This window comes from Metarhizium brunneum, chromosome 3 (genome assembly GCF_013426205.1).
Source record: "Metarhizium brunneum chromosome 3, complete sequence".
Lineage (NCBI taxonomy): Eukaryota > Fungi > Ascomycota > Sordariomycetes > Hypocreales > Clavicipitaceae > Metarhizium > Metarhizium brunneum.
In genome coordinates, this window is record NC_089424.1 from 1,975,151 (window position 1) to 1,996,056 (window position 20,906).

At 46.8% G+C, this 20,906-nt stretch overlaps 3 protein-coding genes across 3 annotated transcripts; 1 reads left to right on the top strand and 2 right to left on the bottom strand.

Moving 5' to 3' along the window:
• Positions 1–1,485: 1,485 nt before the first annotated feature.
• G6M90_00g058630 (uncharacterized protein) lies at positions 1,486–2,379 on the top strand (the record flags this gene model as incomplete). Its single annotated transcript, XM_014688952.1, has 1 exon — positions 1,486–2,379. One exon carries the CDS (start codon positions 1,486–1,488, stop codon positions 2,377–2,379), a length of 894 nt encoding a protein of 297 aa, XP_014544438.1.
• A 1,772-nt stretch (positions 2,380–4,151) lies between these two features.
• On the bottom strand, positions 4,152–4,397 carry G6M90_00g058640 (uncharacterized protein; the record flags this gene model as incomplete). The annotated part of the gene is made up of 1 exon (XM_014688953.1): positions 4,152–4,397. One exon carries the CDS (start codon positions 4,395–4,397, stop codon positions 4,152–4,154), a length of 246 nt encoding a protein of 81 aa, XP_014544439.1.
• An 8,593-nt stretch (positions 4,398–12,990) lies between these two features.
• G6M90_00g058650 (uncharacterized protein) lies at positions 12,991–13,224 on the bottom strand (the record flags this gene model as incomplete). Its single annotated transcript, XM_066130669.1, has 1 exon — positions 12,991–13,224. One exon carries the CDS (start codon positions 13,222–13,224, stop codon positions 12,991–12,993), a length of 234 nt encoding a protein of 77 aa, XP_065986642.1.
• Between the last annotated feature and the right edge of the window lie 7,682 nt (positions 13,225–20,906).

Sequence of the window (20,906 nt, forward strand, 5' to 3'; positions counted from 1 at the left end):
TATAGCTACTAGTTAAGGCTATTTTATAATAGCCTTAGCTATTATTATTATAAAGGTAAACCTTATATATTATAATAACTTTATACTTATAATTTATATTAAGTTATATTAAAAACCTAAAATACTTATATATATAATATATTTATATAGTTTACCCTTACTTATATTCTAAGTTAATCTTATTCCTTTTTATTTAAGTTATTTACCTCTTTTATTATTAAGATTATAACTAATTATAAGTTATTACCCCTATATATATATATCTCCTATAAGCATTTACTAATATTTACTATAGCTATTTATAAACTATTATATATAAAGTATATATTAATAATAATATAGGCTCTAAAAATGCCAAGAAGCCTAATATAAGTAAATTACCTATTATAACTTTTAGGGATTAAAAGCTAATAAAGCTTAGAGGGTAATATAACTAATATTAGATTAAAAGCTTTTTATAGTAAAAAAAATAATTATCATAAAGCTAAAAATCTTAATCTAATAAAAATTAAGAAAAATAATAAGGCTATTAAAAATATAAAAAAAAAGGCCTTTAAAAATATAAAGCTAAAATATAGCTCTAAAAAAGCTATTATATTAGCTATAAAAAAGCCTAATAAGGCTAGTAATACTAAGAGTAAAGCTGCCTAATAAATATATATTAGCGGTTTTACCTCTTTTAGAGGGATAATATATAATTTAAAAAATAATACACGTATTATAATATATTGAATCTACTAGCTTAAAAGGTAATTTATAATCTTATACGCCGGCGAAAATATATATATAATAATAATAGCAACTCGCGACTATATAAGTTACACCCCGAAAAACTCAGAGCAATCCGACATAATATAAATCGCCTAAGTATATTATAATATATTATATAATAATATAACTATTTTAAAAAAAGTAAAACTACTAATATATATTTATTTAGTAGCTTTACTCTTGGTCTTGCTAGCCTTATTAGGCCCTTTTATAGCTAGTATAATAGCCTTTTTAGAGCTGCGCTTTGGTTTTGCTTTTATAAAAGCCTTTTTTTCTAGTTATAATACGTGTATAAATAGTTTACTTTTCTAGTTTTTTATTATTTTTAGCCTAATATAACCTAATATTATTTTAGATTTTAGATTTATATAATACTTATATTATATATATAATTTTATTTACTTATAAAGTAAAATAATTAAAAACTAATAATAATAATTATTTTATATATAACCCTAAAATAAGGTGCTTATAAACTTTTAAATACCTACTATAATACCTAGTAGCCAGGTAGCTACCTGGTATTTTTTATTTTTTTTGCCTCTCCCGGTAGGAATTGTCAGGAGATCCAAATTGATAATTCTGGACGAATTACGTATTAGGTGAAAAGTCGAGTGCTTTTTCAAGCACATGCGCATCAGGCTGTCGAGCCGTCGAGGCACACGCTCTTTCACGGCAAGTGGTGATGACTAACCAAGGTCACTGTCACCAATAATGGCCTCAGGAGTCAGAACCCTTTCCAGTTTACACAACGGCCAACATAATCGTACCGCTCCCAATGATGACCTTGGCCACGCCCCGAATCAAATGTCTCTTCACTTCCTTGACCTCCCCGTCGACATCCTCGCTCTAATCCTCGCCCCGCTCCTCATCCAGGACGGCCCCATTCCCTTGTGTCCATGCGGCTCAACAGGGAGCAGCGACAAGGACGGCAACGGCGACAACGGCATCAGCATCAACCCTGTACCAATCCTGCTCATCCACCCAGCCATCTACGCCATTGCCACACCGCTCTTCTACGAAGGCAATGAGTTTGTTCTGGATCTCAGACTGAAGCACGGCCTCCATGCAAGGTCATACTTGGATGAGGAAGCCGAGGAGGACGCGCTCGACAGGAGAGAGGGGTTCAAGTACGACGACGTGAATATTCGTCGGAGGCGAGAGGCACTTGCGCTGGAGGGGTCACTACGAAGGATACGGTCCCTGGAGATTAAGATTTTGAAGCTGAGGGGATGGATCGACGCGAGGATCGTGCCGTTGGTGCGGGACATGATTGTCCGCGGCAACCTGGCCGAGCTGACTGTCGAGATCTACAGCTCTGGCGGGCATGCAGCGGGCGGCACAAGGGCACAAGCAGCTCGGGAGAGCAGCATATTCACACGTCCCCCGCTGGCGGGCGTCTTGTCCCTCCTCTCCGATCCATATCTTCGGACCGCCCGTCTGTGGGTCTCGGCAACGGCTGGCGGCGCGTGGGAGCCGTTCCGGACGGCGACTGCGTCGGCCGACCTCGTGCAGATTGATTGGGCCAGCATCGTGAAACAGCTCGACCCCGAGGGGAGACAGGTGGCTGTTTTGAGGGACGGTGGCAAGGCCAACGTAGCTCGGTGACCAGCCTCACCGTACGACACCCAGCGCCCGGGGGGCAAGGTGTCACATCGGAGGGTTTTGGACAGACCTCGGACGAGTCTGGCTTGCATCACCCATTACCAAGCAGTCCAAACTTTTCAACATGACAGTGGTCCAGGGAAAACAAAAAAAAAAGCCAAGGGCTGCAACACCAACTGACTCGGTCAGTAAGCAATCTCAGACATTCCACCACTCCCACATCTCCTTGCCTTCCACTACTACCTCCGCCGGAGCGACACAAAACCACCGAGTGCGTATCACAGTGACACCCAGTCCAGCCAGTGCAACCAGTCAACCATTATAATCTTAAACCGCCAAGGAGGATCTTCAACACAAAAATCAAGCACAGCCCCCGCAAAGACCATATCTGTCCGCCCCAAAGATTCAGTCCAGAACACCAGTGCGACTCGAATGTCTCACTCAAATGATAACCTTATCCGCTTCCCCGGCGCCAGAGAATCCCAGATCCTTCCCGTTGCCTCGGCGTGTTTGAGATTGAGAGGGAAGGAGAGGGATTGAGAGAAGAAGAAGAAGCACAAACAATGCCACGTCACAAGAAAGGCAACACAAATAAGCTTTGTTGTTTTACACCGCAACCATGTACATACACAGGTGAGAACGAGGTCTGTACATAGCAGGTTCAAAAATAACCACAAAAAAAAATGGCACGGTAGTGGTAGTACTAGTGGCAGAAGTGGTGCCGGGAACAGGGTTTTCCCTGGCTTGGTTCGGAGCAATCTTGCGCCTTGGCAGATGAGATGAGATGGCCCCCCCAAGACGCAAGACGCAAGACAGCCCAAGCCCAGTCCAGCCAACGCGGACAGCAGCAAACTGGCAGGTTCCCGGCGTCAGGAGCAGATCACCCTTCCCTTGTCGGCGTGTGTGATTGATGTGCGCGCCGTGGCGTGACGGGCCTTATCTCTGGGAGTTGCCAATCAGGCTCCACGTCGTCTGCCGACGAGCTGCTCCGTAGTGATTGATGAATGGAAGGGGGGGCGGATCTGCGGTTTTGGTGTTTATGGCGACAAAGCGCACCGACCGCCTTGCACCATCGACTGGACGAGTAACTTTGGCATCGACCGCATTCGTTGACGTATACTACTCGTCATCTTCTTGTTCACCGGCTTCCCACCTCCCAACAAAGAAAGAGGTGTGCTATCTGATCTGTCTTGCTCTTGGCCCAGATCGCTTGCTTCTGTCCCTTGCTGCCCACAGCGAGTCCGCCCCGCGTCTTGCGCGTGAAACTCGTCAACTTCTTCTTTGATGAGCTGGCGAGAAACGGGGGCCGGACCTCTTTTGTCTCCCCTCTTTCACCACTCAGTACAATGCAGATACGAACGAGTGCGTGCGTGTGGCGCTGGAAGCTGCCATTTCCGTCACTGCATGAGTGACTGTGTGGTGCTCTTGAGGGTTCTACAAGCCGGACCTGGTTGGGCCCATGGATTGACTGTGAGACACACGTGCATTGGCAGATGGTTTGTAGGCATGAATTTGTCATTGGTTGCTTGCTTATCTGTTGTCGCTGTGTTTTTTAACTCCGTACATGATGAATCCTTTGTTTCCCAGACCTTGTTCACGCTTTGCTTGACTGCGCTGCCCTTTTTGTGGCACTCCATTACAAACTTGATTGTGTGCTTCCTCCCATGCCCCATGTCATGTCCTTGGTGCCGATGCCCACAGACTGGGGGGCGGGGGGACAGACGGACCAAAACGAAATAAATAGAAAAAGAAAGAAAATGGCTAGTATTGCGCAATTAGACAGTTGTAGCCTCGTGAAAGTCCTCCTTGTGGTCATCAAGGTGCTCGCCCCAATGCACTGGGCTGAGCTTGAGGACTCTGAAGCCGCCGCTGCTGGAGCTGGAGGATCGTCGACGAACTGGCTCTGGAGCAGGGGCCATATCTGCCGCAACTACGCGAGGGGAGGTACGGCTGGCTGGTGCTCGGGGGTAGGAAGCAGAGGTGGTGGGAGCCAGAGGAAGGAAGAAAGAGTTGGAAGACATGGTTGGTAAAATGTCGAGTCAACGGTTGTGTTTTGGGCACGGTAGGATACGTTGTATTCCGTAGTAGGTTGGGGGATGTTGCGAGGTGATGTAGAGAAGACTTGTTTGCGCCAGGCGAGCCGTCGGTACTGGGTATTTGTGCGTACAATTTAGAATAAAAAGATGGTGACTGCCCTCTTTCCCCCAGAGGAGGGCGCCGGATGGTTGCTCTTTATACATGTTCGGCAGAGATGCCATCTCATGGAGTCATGGCCCATGGGTGTGAACTAGGGTCGGGGGACTCGGGGGTTGCAGGCCACCAAGGAAGGCATTGAACTCTGTTGGCACAAACGTCTCACACCCGGAACATCATGTACCACAATCCTGACGGCATGTCGCAGACGTGGACATTCCGGCAAGGCCCCGACCTCCACGATAGAACCTTTGAAAAACACCCCTGGCCCTCTTGTTGACTAGGAGGTGCGGACCCCGGAGGATATTTGCTGCAGCAGGTCAGCTGATGCACAGATATCTATGAAATTGTCTTTGCGCCAGAGGTTAGTGGCACGTGCCATTTTCTTTGCTGACCTAGCGCGGACTGCGAAGAGCGAAGAGATTGGCAACCAGACGGAGGAGCATCAGCCAAAGATGGGCGCGGCGCGGCCAGAGCGTGAATTGCTCGGCGGGCTTACTATTTTTGCTAGGTGCGCTTATACTTTACTAGGTACTTAGCTATTAAGCTTTATATTATAATATATTATATAATAAATAAATATATTTTAATATAAATAAATATATTTTAATATAAATAAATATATTTTAATATAAATAAATATATTTTAATATAAATAAATATATTTTAATATAAATAATTTATTTAAATATTTATATAAATAAATATAAAAAATTTATATATAATAAATACTTATTAAGTAAATAATTAATAAGAGAATAAATATACTTAGTAAAAAAAGTAAGCACGCCGAGTAATTCACGCCAGAGCGGGCATTGTAATTTGTGGCAACAGAACAGTACGAGTACTCCGTACCGCCGCGGCTTTCCGTCAATGTCAATGGTGCCGAAGGCCAGGGGGGGGCCACAAGTGACAACAATGAACGCCAGCGAACTGGCTGCTTGCCGAGCTCCAGACGACCAGACAGCTCCATATCCGTGGGCCGTCGCCGTCGACACTCACCATCAGATGCAAAACCACCTCGTGGTTGCCTATCAGCCCGTAGTCCTACCACACTCGGCACCCAGGCAAGGAGTATCTCGGACCGTCGTTTCATCAAAAGGTTCTCGCTGTGGCCGTCCAGAAACACCTTCTTGTGCAATTGCTGTGTTCCTGATTGGATGTGCCGGTCCCGAACCATGGGATTTCCCGGAGCCGGCTACCGTTCCGTCTGCCATGTGCCAAGTGGAGTTGCTACATCCTCCCGAGGCCGCGGGGATACGCTGGTCAAATCCCTTTGCCGACAAAAGGCTCTATGTACAGCCTGATCCTGCAAGTCGGTTCTGCATGCTCGCATCTCCAAGTCCCCTTACCACGAACCCTTCTTCCCGTGCGGGTCCTGGGCCTGCATGCTGATGGAGTTGAGCTCCCGTGCTTCGTGAATAGCCGGGCCATACTCCGAGCCCTTGACTCCAAGGAACTCTGCCAACGAGTCGCAAATCGAGCCCACTGCCGCGAGCGCATCCATTCATGTGCAAACAGTAGTTCCCAGGGAATGATGCCATGATGACTGACAACATAGCAAGAATTCCATGGCCAGCCAGCAATTTGTTCTGCAGGCTGCTCCAAGAGAAGGTCAGTCATTGAGACCGCCTGTCACAATCTTGCTGGTTAGGCTCTGGCCGACACACATGCCGTTGCATAGTATGCAGCCAACCATGTTGATGGAATGAGATCTTTTCCTGCATCGTTGAAACAATGGTCAGAGCGACCATTATCCCAAGTATTGGAAGTGTTACCTTCTAGTTAGGGTCAGTACCGGGTTGGTGATAAGAGGAGAGCCTTGGACCTTCAATCTCACTTGACTCGTTCTGCAACCCCTGTCCCAGCGTTCAGCTTGCGAGGTTGATTGTCTATAAGGACAACTAAGAAGTTGGCTACAGAAGTATAAAGCTTTCCAGTGCCATGAACATGTCTGACAGCGTGTTGTGGCAAACGCGTTATTGTCGCACCTCGTCATTGACCAATCCGTGCGTATCAATGCTAGTAGATTCCGTATGATTCGTGTTTCTTGTTTCAACGATTAGCTAGTACTTCTGCTTTCCTAGACACGGTACTGGTTGCACAAAAACTCACGAGGAAAGTGTTTCGCGCTTCGCAGCTCTATGGTGTTTTACACCCAACATCCTTCGACCGAAGACAGTGAGTCTATTGCTTGACCCCAACATGTTGGTGTATCTCCTGGACTGAGTAGAGACAGCCGGTAAACTGTCTATTGGTGATGGGCAACTTGGGGGTAGATATTCTCGAGCCGCAAGAGTCCCAGGATGCGTGCCCTGGTGCTGTGATAATGTCCTTCGGGGTTCATGAGCGGGAAATGAAGTAAACTCTGTCTTGGGTTGAAAATAACTGACACACAGGTTCGTCTATGGCGGGAGGCCTTGCCTTTACCAGGCATGTAGGCGACCCGGATCTGGCAATGGACACGACGGGAGGCAGTTGGTTTTGGCTTTCCCGGAGACAGTTATCCACAATGTTGGTGATTGATGTGACCGGCCTGCAGGTCGTATGATATGCATCTATTCTCTGTGAACCATCTATCAGCTCCCAGCTGCGCGAGTTGTCCCGTACTAGATAAACACGCTCGAGGCCGATGCGTGTTGGTTGAATGTCTCGGAGACTCGGAGCTTGCGTCGTCAATGCAGTAACTAGGTCATCAGCCATTTGGAGCTAGCCATGCAAGCCTGTGTGCCAAATGGCACCTGTCAACACGCCCCTTGGCCCTCATTCACGCTGTTCAAGCCGCTCTTTGTCCTTGCTTCGTGACGTGTGGCTGTCCGAATGGGTTGTTGGACGAAGCAAAGAGCATCCCTGTCAACTAATAACTTACAAGCCCGCCGAAGAGTCAAGACAGTGGACCATGAGTCCATGACTTGCCAAGTGCAGCAATAACGGCGCTTATGGTGTGTTTTGATTGGCTCGTTCACGGCGCCATAACCGGCGTCACATCCGTGGACCGTCATCCATCTTGCTAACGCCGGTGCCGCTTTCGATGCCGGGATCCTAGCATGTCGCGCTTCATCACTTGGTTTTTACAACTTGATTGTACCAGCGTTTCCATTTTTCTGGAACCGGCGGGGTCCAAGAGTAGGCCAAGGTGATCCAACTCACGTGGCTGAATCAATAGTTGCATCCCCAGACAGAAGAATGTAGCGCCAACTAGATGGCCGAGCTGTCTCGCAGTGGCAACGTCGACAGGTGAATTTGTCTCTCAGAGCACTCAGTCCGCTTCATGGGAGTTCTATAAGTAACTGAGAGTAACGAACTACACCTTTGTCCAACTGCCTTGCTGCCTTTAACTTTATGTGCAGTTATCAGTGCACCATACTGAGTTCCTAGATAATATGCCGTTAATCTGTAGAGATCACTTGACTTTTGCACAATGTGCCTGTGTCAGCTTGTTGGACAGACAAGAGTCCAGCGCATCGGATCGACACATGTTCTACACCAAGAACTCGGAAGTGAGGTGCCATCCTTGAAGACCATCGGACTCGGGAAGGTTCGCATATCTGCAGCTAGAAGCGGCCCAAATATCTCGCATTGAGCCCTCATCCATTTCGTGCCTTGATTTTAGTGTCCATGGTGTGCGCGGGAAGAGGCGGTCGCATGTCTGGCTAGGAGCTGCATGTACACCCGTCGATAACACGGACGTGACCCGCGGGCTCGATGTTTGGAAGGGAAAGTGTCAAGTATGCAAAGATTGAGCCGCATAAGCAAAATTCGGCGCCCACTATACCTTTGACATGTCTTGGGTTTCAACGAGGTCCGGGCCTCATATATCACCCCTCCTCCCCCAATAAGTTGTGAGAAAATCAGTTTGGTTCTAACTTCTAACCCCAAAGCACCACTCAATCTATAGATAATGAAGGCCATAGCAAGAAGAATAAACGAATACTCCCGACTTTTTTTTCGTAGGCTTTCAAGGTTTTCTCAGGAGAAGGCGGATCAAAGTGCGTGCCTTCTACACCGGCATGGATTGCAGATTTGCTGGCTTCGTTCAGATCTCACATTCACCCGAGCAATCCATGAATCCATGCGCAATGCACTGGGCCATTGACCAAGTTGGGTAAGGGGAGGAGACCCCCCAATCCCTGCCAGACTCCCATGTAAACGCAAGTGTATAACGTGTTGTTGGGCAGTGACAAATGTAGCGCATGATCATCCAGGCCATGAACTTCTAGCAGCAGCGCCAAACCTGCGCCGCGCCGCGGCTGTCTCTTCAACGCCCGGGTGGCTGCGTCCTACGTCGTCACGGGGTTCTTACTGAGTGGTTGAACTGAAGCGTTTATCCGTGTCACCGCGCCTGAAGTAGAGCAACAGTCTTTCACAGCCGCGGGGACTTGTGTAAATATGCGAAAGGCTGGGATTTGGAGTTGGCCGCCTCCACGAAAGAACCACCATGCAGGGCATCTTGCTGCGGTCTTGGCTTTGACTGTCACACCAGCTCCCATGTTATACTGGTCCACTTCCATGCATGACATAGAATGACGATCAATAGCCAATAGCCGTCAGCCCTAGTCGGTATAGACGCGATTTCGGTCTTGTCAAGTCCGGGAAAATGCCCTCAATTCACCGAGCGCCGGCTTTCGATGGACTCTGGGGTCATGGTTTGTTTGGGTGACAGGCGAAGCACCGAGCGCTTGACGGACCGGCCCTGCATTAATTAGCATTAGCATTATTGTCTTCAAAGCAGAGCAAAGCCAACGGCATGCTGTTTTCTGGGCAGAGGAGCGGTCTCAGCCAATGTTAGCTCGCCAGCCAGCCATAGTTTGCTTGTAAGCGCCCATCAACTTGTCGAATATGCACGGAACCCCTCTGGGCTCCAAATGGTGGTGCAAGCCCAATACCATATGCTGTGTCTTGTCACGGTAGCTTTATCACACCATAACGTTGTCGGGAAGTGTCGCTGGCAGTGGGGATGCGTATGCCCAATGTCTAGATATCAAGTATTGATCAAGTCATTTGAGTTGACCGAGGTGGACAGTGAGCCAAAGGTACGAAGAGAAAGAAGGCCCAACATGGACGGAACAAACTCCGCTTTCCAGATAGAGCCATGACCACTGCCACGTGAATTGCTCGGCGGGCTTACTCTTTTTGCTAGGTGTGCTCACCCCTTTTACTAGGTAAGTATATATTATATTAAAACTTTTTTTATATATTTTTAAGAAATAATTTATATTAAAATATATTTACTTATATTAAAATATATTTATTTATATTAAAATATATTTACTTATATTATAATATATTTACTTATATTATAATATATTTACTTATATTATAATATATTTACTTATATTATAATATATTTACTTATATTATAATATATTTACTTATATTATAATATATTTACTTATATTATAATATATTTACTTATATTATAATATATTTACTTGTATTATAATATAGCCTAATATCTAGGTACCTGGTAGTGCGTGAGCGCACCTAGCAAAAAGAGTAAGCCCGCCGAGTAATTTATACTGCCACGAGGAGATAGCAAGTCCTTTTGCAGCATGCTTCGGTCGCGTCCTGTCTGTTGTTCAGCCTTGATGAGTTGCCGGCTATGGACATGATTACAGACATATATCTTGCTGTAAATCAGTAATATGGAGTCTTCTCTTTTGGTCGCTTACTTGCAGTTGCACGGGTCCATCAACGGGGCAATAGACTTGTGGATGATTCAAATCTGCAGGTCGCTTGTGCTCGTCTGTCGCGTTTGGCTCTTCATCCAGATAATGCTGAGTTTTGTTGATTGAGCTCGGCGCTTGTCTATTGCATTCTAGGACACGCCTTGCATACATGTACCCTGGTCCAATTATAGCAGGCCCGTCGTCTCAAACCGTGTTCATCCTATGCTTGTAACCATTGAGTGTGGCTACGGCGGATGTGGTATAGTGGTGGCACATGCAGCAGCTGTTGCACCAGGCGCCTAATTCTGGTGACGGTGAGGAAAGACCAGCATTCTTTCTGTATGGGGCCAAGCTTTACTGGACGAAAGATTTGCCCGTATGTCGGCTTCACCAGCTGCCCTGCCAAGTTGCCAACACGTCATGACATTGACTATGTAGCTGATTTCGCATATGCATATTGAATGGTCTGATCGACAGGTTTGCCGAGCCGCAGGCTGAATTGTCGCCAAGAAACGCATTTTTGAAGGTGATTGGGCTGCATATACGTATGTTCGTAGTGGAGGAGACTAGACACCTGCATCCAACCTTGATGTTCACATTTCCGCGATATATGTCAACAGATCAAGTTGAGTTTCGATAGAGTTGCCGTTCAGTTACGTCGCGTTTTCAAGCAGATCTATCGAAAGGGTGGGCGCATTACTCTTTGGCCGAATTTTTGATAAGAGTCAGCTAGCCAAACGGGCTGCTCCTTGCGTGAAACGCGGATTTGGTCAATCTGCAGAACAGCCAGGAGCATGTACCTTGTGTCGGGTCAGTGTCTTGCTTTTCATGGGGTCTGGTACTTGGTATCTTGCCTGTTGCATTGCGTGGAACTGCTGTAGCCCTTGTCGACATCGCCGTAAACCTCGTAGCTAGCCCAAGCCCTGGTCATTTAAGCAGCTGGGTGCCTCAACTGCGTGTTGACAAAGATCAAACGACCAGTGATTTTCATGATATTACGCAGCCCGTCTCCACTCTAGCTTCCTCAGCTGGATTGCACTTGTCATCTGTGCATTGAGTAGCGAAAACAGCCCAAAAGAGCATGGTGATAGTCGGCACCCTTGCTTCACCTACTTGACTGGGATCCGTGGCAGAGCCATTAAATTCTGACCTCACTGCGACCTCTTAGGGAAAATAGCATAGCAATCGATGGCCGTGGCAGCGCGCGGTCCCTCCCTATTGGCAATTTGGCATGCTTCAGTAGGGTAAGGACTCTGAGGAGTGTTTGGGGGTACAAATTGAGGAAAGGATGCTGCTCAAGATTCTCCGTCCACCCTTTTTCTCGAAGCTCAGGTCGTGGCTTGTACATAGTCGAGAGCGTTGGTAATCGCTGACCGGGGGGCCAAATAGCTGTCGTGTACATCTCGAAAGTGAGACCTGTGTATCCCCTCACAATTTGCTGATGGGTTGACAGTTCCATTGTTCGACGCCCTTTTTGACCGAACACGCGAACACCAATACATCTAAGAATTTTTGTGGCCCTTGCGGCTTCCGTCTGATGTCAATTTGTGCGCAAGTTGTGCAGCTCCCTGGATATTGCCAGTTTTATGCATTCCGCCATAAAGATGCCGCGTGCAAAGAAGCGTAGGGTAGGTACTGGGGAAAACAGCACAGCGCACAATGTAGCAGGTGCAACCGGTTGCGCTCATCCTAGGAAAATGCCGGCGAATACCTGAAGCAAGTACTTTGCATTCAATGTTGCATTTTATTGCTCCTTCAGCCTTCAATGTTGGTATTTTCAACTCGGTCTCATTTACAGCCGTGTTTCTGACGCAATCTGTGACTATATTTATTATTCGACTTCGGTCTATCGAATCTCCTTGCGCTCACGACATAGACCTCCTGTGCTACGCTGTCCCATGGAGCATGGGACTTTGCTTTGGTAACTCGAGACTTGAGCTCGGTGAGTCCGGTGCTTGCTGCAGTCGTCCTTGAAGAGTTGGGCTGAGAAAAGTCATTTGATGGCAGGATGATATTATACGTCGCAAACATGCCCCAAGCCGGCAGGGCCCTGGGACGAACAAGCACCAAGCTGAAAGGCAGAAGCAGCAGCTGAGACACTCTCGTCAACCACGCGCAGTATTGTTTGCTTCTTGCCCTGCAGAAAGGCTTGTGCAACGTTCGCATACATGTTCGACCGGCGCATCCATCAAGAACTACCATGATGCTCCTTCGATCCGAGCATGGCATGGCCCCCCGAGCTACAAGAACTGTCTGTGCCTGTTTGTTCTGCAGTCTTTCTGGCCGCCAACAAGCCAACCCCAACCCCTGGTGCAATAGGCCGCACCGCGTGCCCGTCCCACGCCCCCCCTTCGTCGCCTAGCTCGGCCCTCCATTTCGACTGCAATCGACATGGCTGCAGCCTGCCAATGCGAGTTCGTTTCCCGACTCCTGAGTGCCTGGTTGGTTGGCGGCCACGGCCAGTCTTGTCGACGTCAAGCTTCGAGCTCTGGGCTTTCCAGCCGTGGCTGTCAGCCGGGTACCTGTTTGAAAGTACCTCCGCTGTCTGTACATACTCGCTCGTGTGCCGGTGGAACCTGAATGTGCGCTTGTGCTTTCGCGCCAGATTGGCCAAGTTACACTACGGAGTACTCCATTCTCTCTTCTGCCTCGAACATCTTTGTCTTCGAAATGCCCCGGCCCGTCCGCCCCAAGTCTCTGCGTTAGCCTACCCTTGCGCCTCTGCCTCGAATTGGTCGGCCCTGGGCTGCATCTATACCCTTTCCAATGGAAAAATGTAGCTCGGCTGCCACTCGGCAGACGTGGACATGTTGGCTTGCATCTCGAATGTACGAGACGTATTCGGCCCCCTCTCATTACCCATTGCACGCCCCTTGATGCAGGCAATCTTTTGAAGCACACTGCTTTCACTGTCACCTCTTGTTCTGCCGCTTCTGGCTACAGTTCCATTATCCACGCCCGCGTGGACTACATGGTCCCTGGTCATATGGATACGGACTTGCTGCTTGTGTTGGTCTTGCATAATCTCTCGCCCGTCTACTCTGCTCTTTTCTTCCTTCACGATCACCAGGCCCCTTACGATGAATTGGAACTCATGTAACCAACACGATATTCCAGCCTACCAAATCTTTGTAGTCACCTCTCCTCCATATCTTTCCCCGGACTTATGCAATACCGTTGCACATACTTACACCCGGCCTCTTACTCACCCCCATTCTCCTGCACAGGCATTGTTTCCAGCCAACCGCTTCACCAGGACTGACAACTCAGAGACACAGAGTTCTTACAGCTAACAGAACGCGGCAACATCTCCCTTGCCCGGCTTCATCACGTACTCCTAACAGCATCGCCCAGCTAAAGAGGCGAATGTCGAGTAGCCTGGACGCCCAACTGACAGTCGCATACACTTCATCTCTTCCGGTAAAGTAGAAAATTCTATCTCGTGCCTCTGGACTCTTGGTTGGTGGCCCAAAGATAAACCTGGTCAAGGGCTTGCTTCCAAGTTGACAAATAGCGCTGCCGCTTTGGTTACAACAGGACAGCCTGGCTTACATCATACTGGGTATATAAAGTCTGGAGTGCTCGTCGAAATCTTCTTGGATTATCTTCACTACTCACCTCAAAAACACTCTCATCATAAACACTCTAGAGCACCAGACTTTCCTACCAAATCAGCTCCAACCGTCTCCTCATATCTTTTCTGCTGGCCGACGTTCAACTTGAAAGACTCCAAAGAAAACCAATCTCTTGGTCTTTTCCTCAAAAGATCTACATCATTTCTATTTAGCCTTTGTCAAATATCCACTACCAAGTCTGCCCCAAGTCTACCAAAATGTGTCTCTGGGTAACCTCTGAGTCCTGGACTTCATGTGGTTGCGCCACTCAGAGGATGGATCAGAAGCCAACCTGCGGTTGCTCGAAGATTATTGACCAAGGCGCTCAAAGGTGGCATGGATATTGCAATCGTCCCAATTGCTCCAATCCCCCCAAGGCCAAGTAAGGACTGGCTATGTGGTATATCGGCACAAATTTCTGAGGCTGCATCTTCAGCAAGCACGAACCGGACGAAAAGGTACAATACAAGCTTTAGATGTCTATTTGGCAACATGGAAAACAGGATGCAACCTTGTCAATGTGTAATGGATCTTTGCGCCATCAAATCACGACAAGGACATTCATTAGACACAATGGACATTGCTATCTTCTCATTTCCCTCTTTTTATTACACTTCTTTGTTTTCTGTTTTTCATTTTCATTTTTTGCCGGTGCTCGCAGCTTCTATTCGACAAACTAGTACATGTTGCATTTGACTTACGCTAGCAATGTGCCAGTTTCCAGAGCACTGGTAGATCATCCTTGATTCTAATTCTCAGTCTTTCGTTGATGCTGCTTTTAATCCTATTGGCCAACATGTTTTCTGGCGAAAACCTGCTCACGCGGGCTACGTCTCACCTATTTTTTTGCTATTGCTTTTTGCAGATTTTCCTAGCTACGCTCCTTTGACTTTCACAAGACACTAGCGGCAGATGAACGATGGGCTATTTTTGGAGTGCTCGAAAGCTGGGCAAGCACGCGACCATTGGGGGAGGCAAGATGTCATCCGCAAGGAGAGAAACAGGGGGTAGTGTTTGCAGGAATTCGGGCATGTACTACAATAGCTAGCAACCTAGTCGCTCTAGGCAGACAATGGAACCAAATCTATGCTCCAATGATAGCAATGCTAACAAGGATGCGGGTGATTTGTCCATGATTCGTGTATGCCGCAAGCTCAAGAGGCAAGACTGCGAGGTTTGTGACTTCTTTCAGCCCTCATCTATTGGTTCTTTTGAAACGACCCCAGTATGCTTTTCAGATGACTTGGTGTTCGCTTGGCTCCGTGATTGCATCGCAGTTGGTGCCGAACACAGCCTGACTGACGATGCGGCCACAGATGCGGCCATGGGTACGCCCAGGCCCAAAAGCCGGCCATGTCAAGCGCACAGCCACCGAACAAAAAAAGGGGATTCAAGATTCATTGCAGGAGCCGGATTTAAAAATAAAAATGTAGAAGCACAAGATTCCAACCCTTGGACCTGGGCGTATATGCTCGTTGCCGAAGTAGGCACGCTGCGCAGGCAGTAGGGCTTTGGCGTCTAGGTTTCTTGGCGGCACACCACCATGGCACTGTTCCTCATGTGGCCCTGGAAAATCCCCTTGAAGGACGACATGTCCACGTTTTTGCACAAGCTCGATCGATCTTTGTAATTTCGATGAGCTAACCGCCGCGGGGTTGTAGTAGCTCCAAGTAGGCCAGCTCTCCCAACCGTTGGTTGGTAGAGAGGCCGTAATGTCCCGAGAGATGTACGTTCCGCGTTCGAAATTAATTTTCTTTGTCTCCTAGTTGAGCCCAAGTAGAGGCATTTATTGATGCTGCAGGTATGGCACTAGGAGACCAGCATTGCGGTGCTCAGATTCAAAGCTTCTTGTCGAGCGGTGTTGCGGCCGGGCGTTGGCGTCACACAGGGCCGGCAGCGGCCCGTGGGACCGTAAAAGTGGGTATATGTGGGGCGGAGACAGGACATGGCATCTGGGCATCTGGGGCGACGGGGCCGGGCGCACTCCTTCATGCCCTAGCCAAGCATGGCATGCTTCGGGCATGCTTCAGGCATGGCCCGGTGGCAAATTGTGCCCCCAGAGGCAGAGAATGGTCGATACGCATGTATCTTGGGCGTTTTACAGGGGTCAAGTCGTGCAACGGGTGTGCTCTCGTGAGCCCGTCTCAGGTCAGATGCTCCTGTGAGAAGGGCCAGCAACCAAAACTGCCCGGCCGCCTTCACCGCGGCCGTCATCGCCTGCGTGCGTGTTATCCAATGACACGCTCTAAAAGACCTTGTATACTACTTGCATTTGGAGGGTCCCGAATGGTTATGCAAATTGCAGACCGCAGAGGAGAGTGGCGACATGACTTGGACACGGAACTGCCACCAATGAGGCCTTCCTGCTCAGGGTCAGCCCCCAGGTGACTGCGTGGTTCTAAAGGATCTGTTCGCGAGGCTGAATAGAAACGAAGACGGTTATATTATATGCTTAAGGAGGCAAGGTTAGACCGTGAAGAGTTTCGTAGAACGTAGCCCTGTATAATTGTGTGGCCGGCCTTGAAGTTCTTGGAACGCTCACTTGGTCAGTGCGAGTCGTAACTGAAGTAGGAGGCAAGGAGTATTTGCCCAGGCCAGACTCGACACGGCCGGAAGCAGAGATGCAGGGATAAAAAAGAAAAAAGCGCAAGAACGCCAACAGGAGCGGCAAAAGGACAAGTGATGACAGGCAAACTAGTTCCGCAAATGACGCCAAGAGCAACGCAATCTACGTAAGTTCGGATCCGGCTAGGAAGGGAAGGTTCGGGTAGGCCCACTTCTCCAATTGCTCCTGGTTCGGACGACATTTTTCTCTCCCGACCCTTGTTTTGGCGCCATGCATGCACCCGCGCATTCCCGCCACGTCATGTGACACCGCGCCGATTTGGGTGTTTGGACGTCGGGAGGTGGAAGTGGTATCCGGGGTGAATTGCTCAGCGGGCTTACTATTTCTGCTAGGTGCGCTCACGCCTTACTAGGTACTTAATTATTATGCTTTATATTATAATATATTATATAATAAATAAATATATTTTAATATAAATAAATATATTTTAATATAAATAAATATATTTTAATATAAATAAATATATTTTAATATAAATAAATATATTTTAATATAAATAAATATATTTTAATATAAATAAATATATTTTAATATAAATAAATATATTTTAATATAAATAAATATATTTTAATATAAATAAATATATTAAATTATAAATTATAATAAAAAAATAAAAAAAAAGCTAGTTAATTACCAGGACCTACTAGTAATATAATTAATAGCTATACCTAGCTAATTTAATAATAATATATAATTTAAAAAATAATATATATATTATAATATATTAAATTTATTAGCTTAAAAAGTGATTTATAACCTTATATACTAGTAAAAACCTATAACTTTATATATTAAAAATATATATAATAATAATAATAATTTATAACTATATAAGTTATACCCTAAAAAACTTAAAGTAATCTAATATAATATAAATTAATAAAGTCCTAACTTTTATAAAGCCTATTATTTTCCTTATAATTACTTTATTTTACCTTTATATACCTAATTTAAATAAATTACTTTATAAATAATATAGCTATTTATAAGTTTCTGGCTTTATATTACTCCCTAAAGTATTATAGCTTATTAATATCAGACTTAGTTAGCAGTTAATAATTATAATTATAACTAGTACTAAAAAAGGTAATAAGCCTAATATAAGTAAGTTACCTATTATAACTTTAAGAATTAAAGCTAATAAGCCTAAAAAGGTAATAAAAAGCTATTATTATAAAGAATATTAATAAGAAAAGAAATATATTATTAAAGGCTAAAAATATTAAAAAAATTAAAAAACTTAATAAAATAACTAAAAAAAAAAAAAAAAAAAAAAATAAGGGGAAAAATTAAGAAATATATTATAAAGCTAGTTAATAAAAAGTAGCTTTATATTATAGTTTTCCCTTTTATTACAGAGGGATATAAATAATTTATTTAAATATTTATATAAATAAATATAAAAAATTTATATATAATAAATACTTATTAAGTAAGTAATTAATAAGAGAATAAGTACACTTAGTAAAAAAAGTAAGCGCGCTGAGCAATTCACTATCCGGGTTAGGGCTCAGGGGGCAGGGGCAGGTACGGCCGGTTCTGCGAGGGTGCGCAGCATTGCACCTTCGGCGCTCAGCGTAATGAGAACCAATGTCCATCGGAACAAAAGCATTTCTCAGTGCAGTTGCACTGGGATTTATTCCTGGTCACTGTATACCTATCTAAAGCACCTAGGTACTTACCTAAATGGGGAAACGAAAGACAGGGCTGGCCAGTTGCGTGAGTCACGTGCGTCTCCGCGCCAGCAATGCCCAAAACCAACCACCATTCGTTTGACCTGGTCTTGTGCCACCAAACTCGGGAATTGGCTGCTGATTGCAGCAATCTGAATGCCTCAGGATACAGGTCTCGCGCCTCGGCTTTCAACATGCAGTTTGCTTTCCCTTGCAGGCGGTGCCTTCCCTTTTGAACGAAGACCAAAGCCCTATTCCCACGATACAACAAGAGATACCAGCGGCGACTGCATATTCCGTACACCGCACTATGTACCCAGTACTTGTAGAGGCATGGCTGTCTCACCTGCCTTCCGATGCAGCACCGACGGCAGCGGCGTCTGCCCCTTCCTCGAATGTGGCAACGTAAGCTCGTAGCAAGGCTGGCGTGCGCCCGAGACACAACAGCTCAAGGACGTCTGAAGTTGCCAATCTCCTTGAAGGTTGATTGAAATTTTCGCCGGCATGCGCCCCTTCTATGCCGCTGTGAGCCATTGAAAATTCGGCTCCTGCTTCTGAATAGCATGAAACGAGCTTTGAGCAGTTGATGAGCACCGCGGTACCATGTGCGTAGCGTGGCTCTCTAGCTAGTGCCTGCCACAGAGTCTTGCCTTGACGCCGTATTTTGAAGCGAAATGACGCCTCAATCTTGGCCGACGGGAGATTCGAGCAGAATGCGACTGGCTTTGAATAGCATTGAGGGATCCAGGTGAGTGCAGAAATTGAACTGGCTTGCACAACATTGGCCACAGGCAATGATGGACTAACCAGGGGATTTATTGATGACCAGGCTCAACCCGATATCTGCGCAGTCTTCCTTCAGGCCAGTGCTGGGCAGCTCCCCTGCGTGCCCCAGACAAGAAAGACACGAAACACAGCAGTGGGCAGGACAGACCGCAGGCACGTTTGGGCCCGACACGTCGTTGCAATCAAGTGCCGTCTGCTTCACTCGGCCCGTTGGGGAAACCCGCACACCGAGGGGAAAAGTCACGAAAAGACCAGACGTCACAAGTAGGCCGCTGCAGCCTTCCAGAACAACCTGTCGTTGCTCAATTATTCAGCCCACGCGGCGGCGGCTAATCCTAGCCGCTCCCTGCATTCACGACAGCGGGGGGGCCGCAATCGTCGGGGTTCCCGTCCAATTTGCGCCCCCAACCTTGGCCGATGTAGCATCAAACGGAGGGCCCGGGAGGCCGTGGCACTTGAGCCCGCCTTACTGGCCATCAGACGCTGATGTATGCCGTTGCAGCATTTGCGCTGTGCATATCTGCAGCTCTTCGAGGCATGGTTTGCCGTCTGCACTCAGCCTCGCTCCCCTGCACCAATGCCAGAGACAACATACACGCCCCGAGTGTTGGTTGGGTCCTGCCTTTTCAAGTCCTCGGCATAACGAAGCCCAACACCGCAGTCAAGACAGATTTCTGTCTCTGCGGGTTCCTACACGCCCGCTGGCTTTGTCGACAATCATTGGCCGTTGGTCCTTCAATCAGCCGCCCGCGCCAGACCTAACAAAACTGCCTGCTCGAGCAGCCAACAGCCGGGCGGCATCGTGAGTCGTAACCACCCAACGCAACCAACAAGATTGTTGCATTCACACCCCAGTATGTTCCCTGGTGATCATTGTTAACGCGCCATCGTGTGACGTGCTTGCCAAGCAAAGTCTACAAACCAGGCTGTCATGTAGTGTGATAAATATGTGATGGAACATAATATTACACGCGCGGAATTCAAATTTCAAAGTTGCAAGGACCAGTCACCCGACGTCCGAGCAAGCGGAGGTGATATCTCATGCATTGTATAATCATGACTCACGAGTATTGGTTTCTTGGCATGGGGACAAAGTGAATGTTGGCACCTTCTCGCCGACAACACAATGCTCACCAGAGATGCCTACCAAAAAGGCAGATGTCCCATGCAGACATGCACCATGAACTTGCGTGCCTGCCAGTCGCGTCTACATTCCGTTACAATATCACCAAGTGCCTACCGTGATTAAAACACGTGGTCACCGTCACAGGCGAAACAGACGAACCAAGACGCTTGTCAACCTTGTTTCTTGAGGATATTAGTCAACCCCGTTTCATCGCAGCCCAAAACCAAACCAAGAAGAAAAGAGCCAAGCTACGTTCCCAACAACCACATCTCACCAATAGTGCAATCGTGCAATCTTGATTCCAACCTGCATCGTCATTCTCTCGTCCTAAATATCAATGCCACTAACCCCTATCCTCACTCCCTCCACGACTTGTCCCTCTCCTACCAAGGACCCATCATAATGTACATTCGTTTTTACACTTTTTTTTTCTCATAATCTTCACCCCCTCCCCTAGGTACAATGTGCTGGTCCGTTTTCTTTTATTAAGCTTTGCATCTTTTTGGTGGATGTTGGGTTGTGGATATTCGTGTTTTTCGCTTTCTTGCCCTTCCGATATTCCCCCTTTTTGTGTATGATCTATAATGCTGAGCTTGTTCCTGAGTAGGAAACAACAGTAAATCAAAAGAGACCACGACGGGTGTGGTAGGAGAAAAAAATAGCAAGATGCAAACAGGGAATGAAAGTACGATAAGAAAGAAAACCTAGAGAGCAGCCTGTGTCTCGTATGCATTAAGCAGTTGCAAAATCAATCGTTAGAGGGCGAGTTCGGAGAACTAGCACATGTGTCAATAAATGATTCACCGAGACTTTTGAGCATAGAATTTTGTCAAGAGTTGCTTA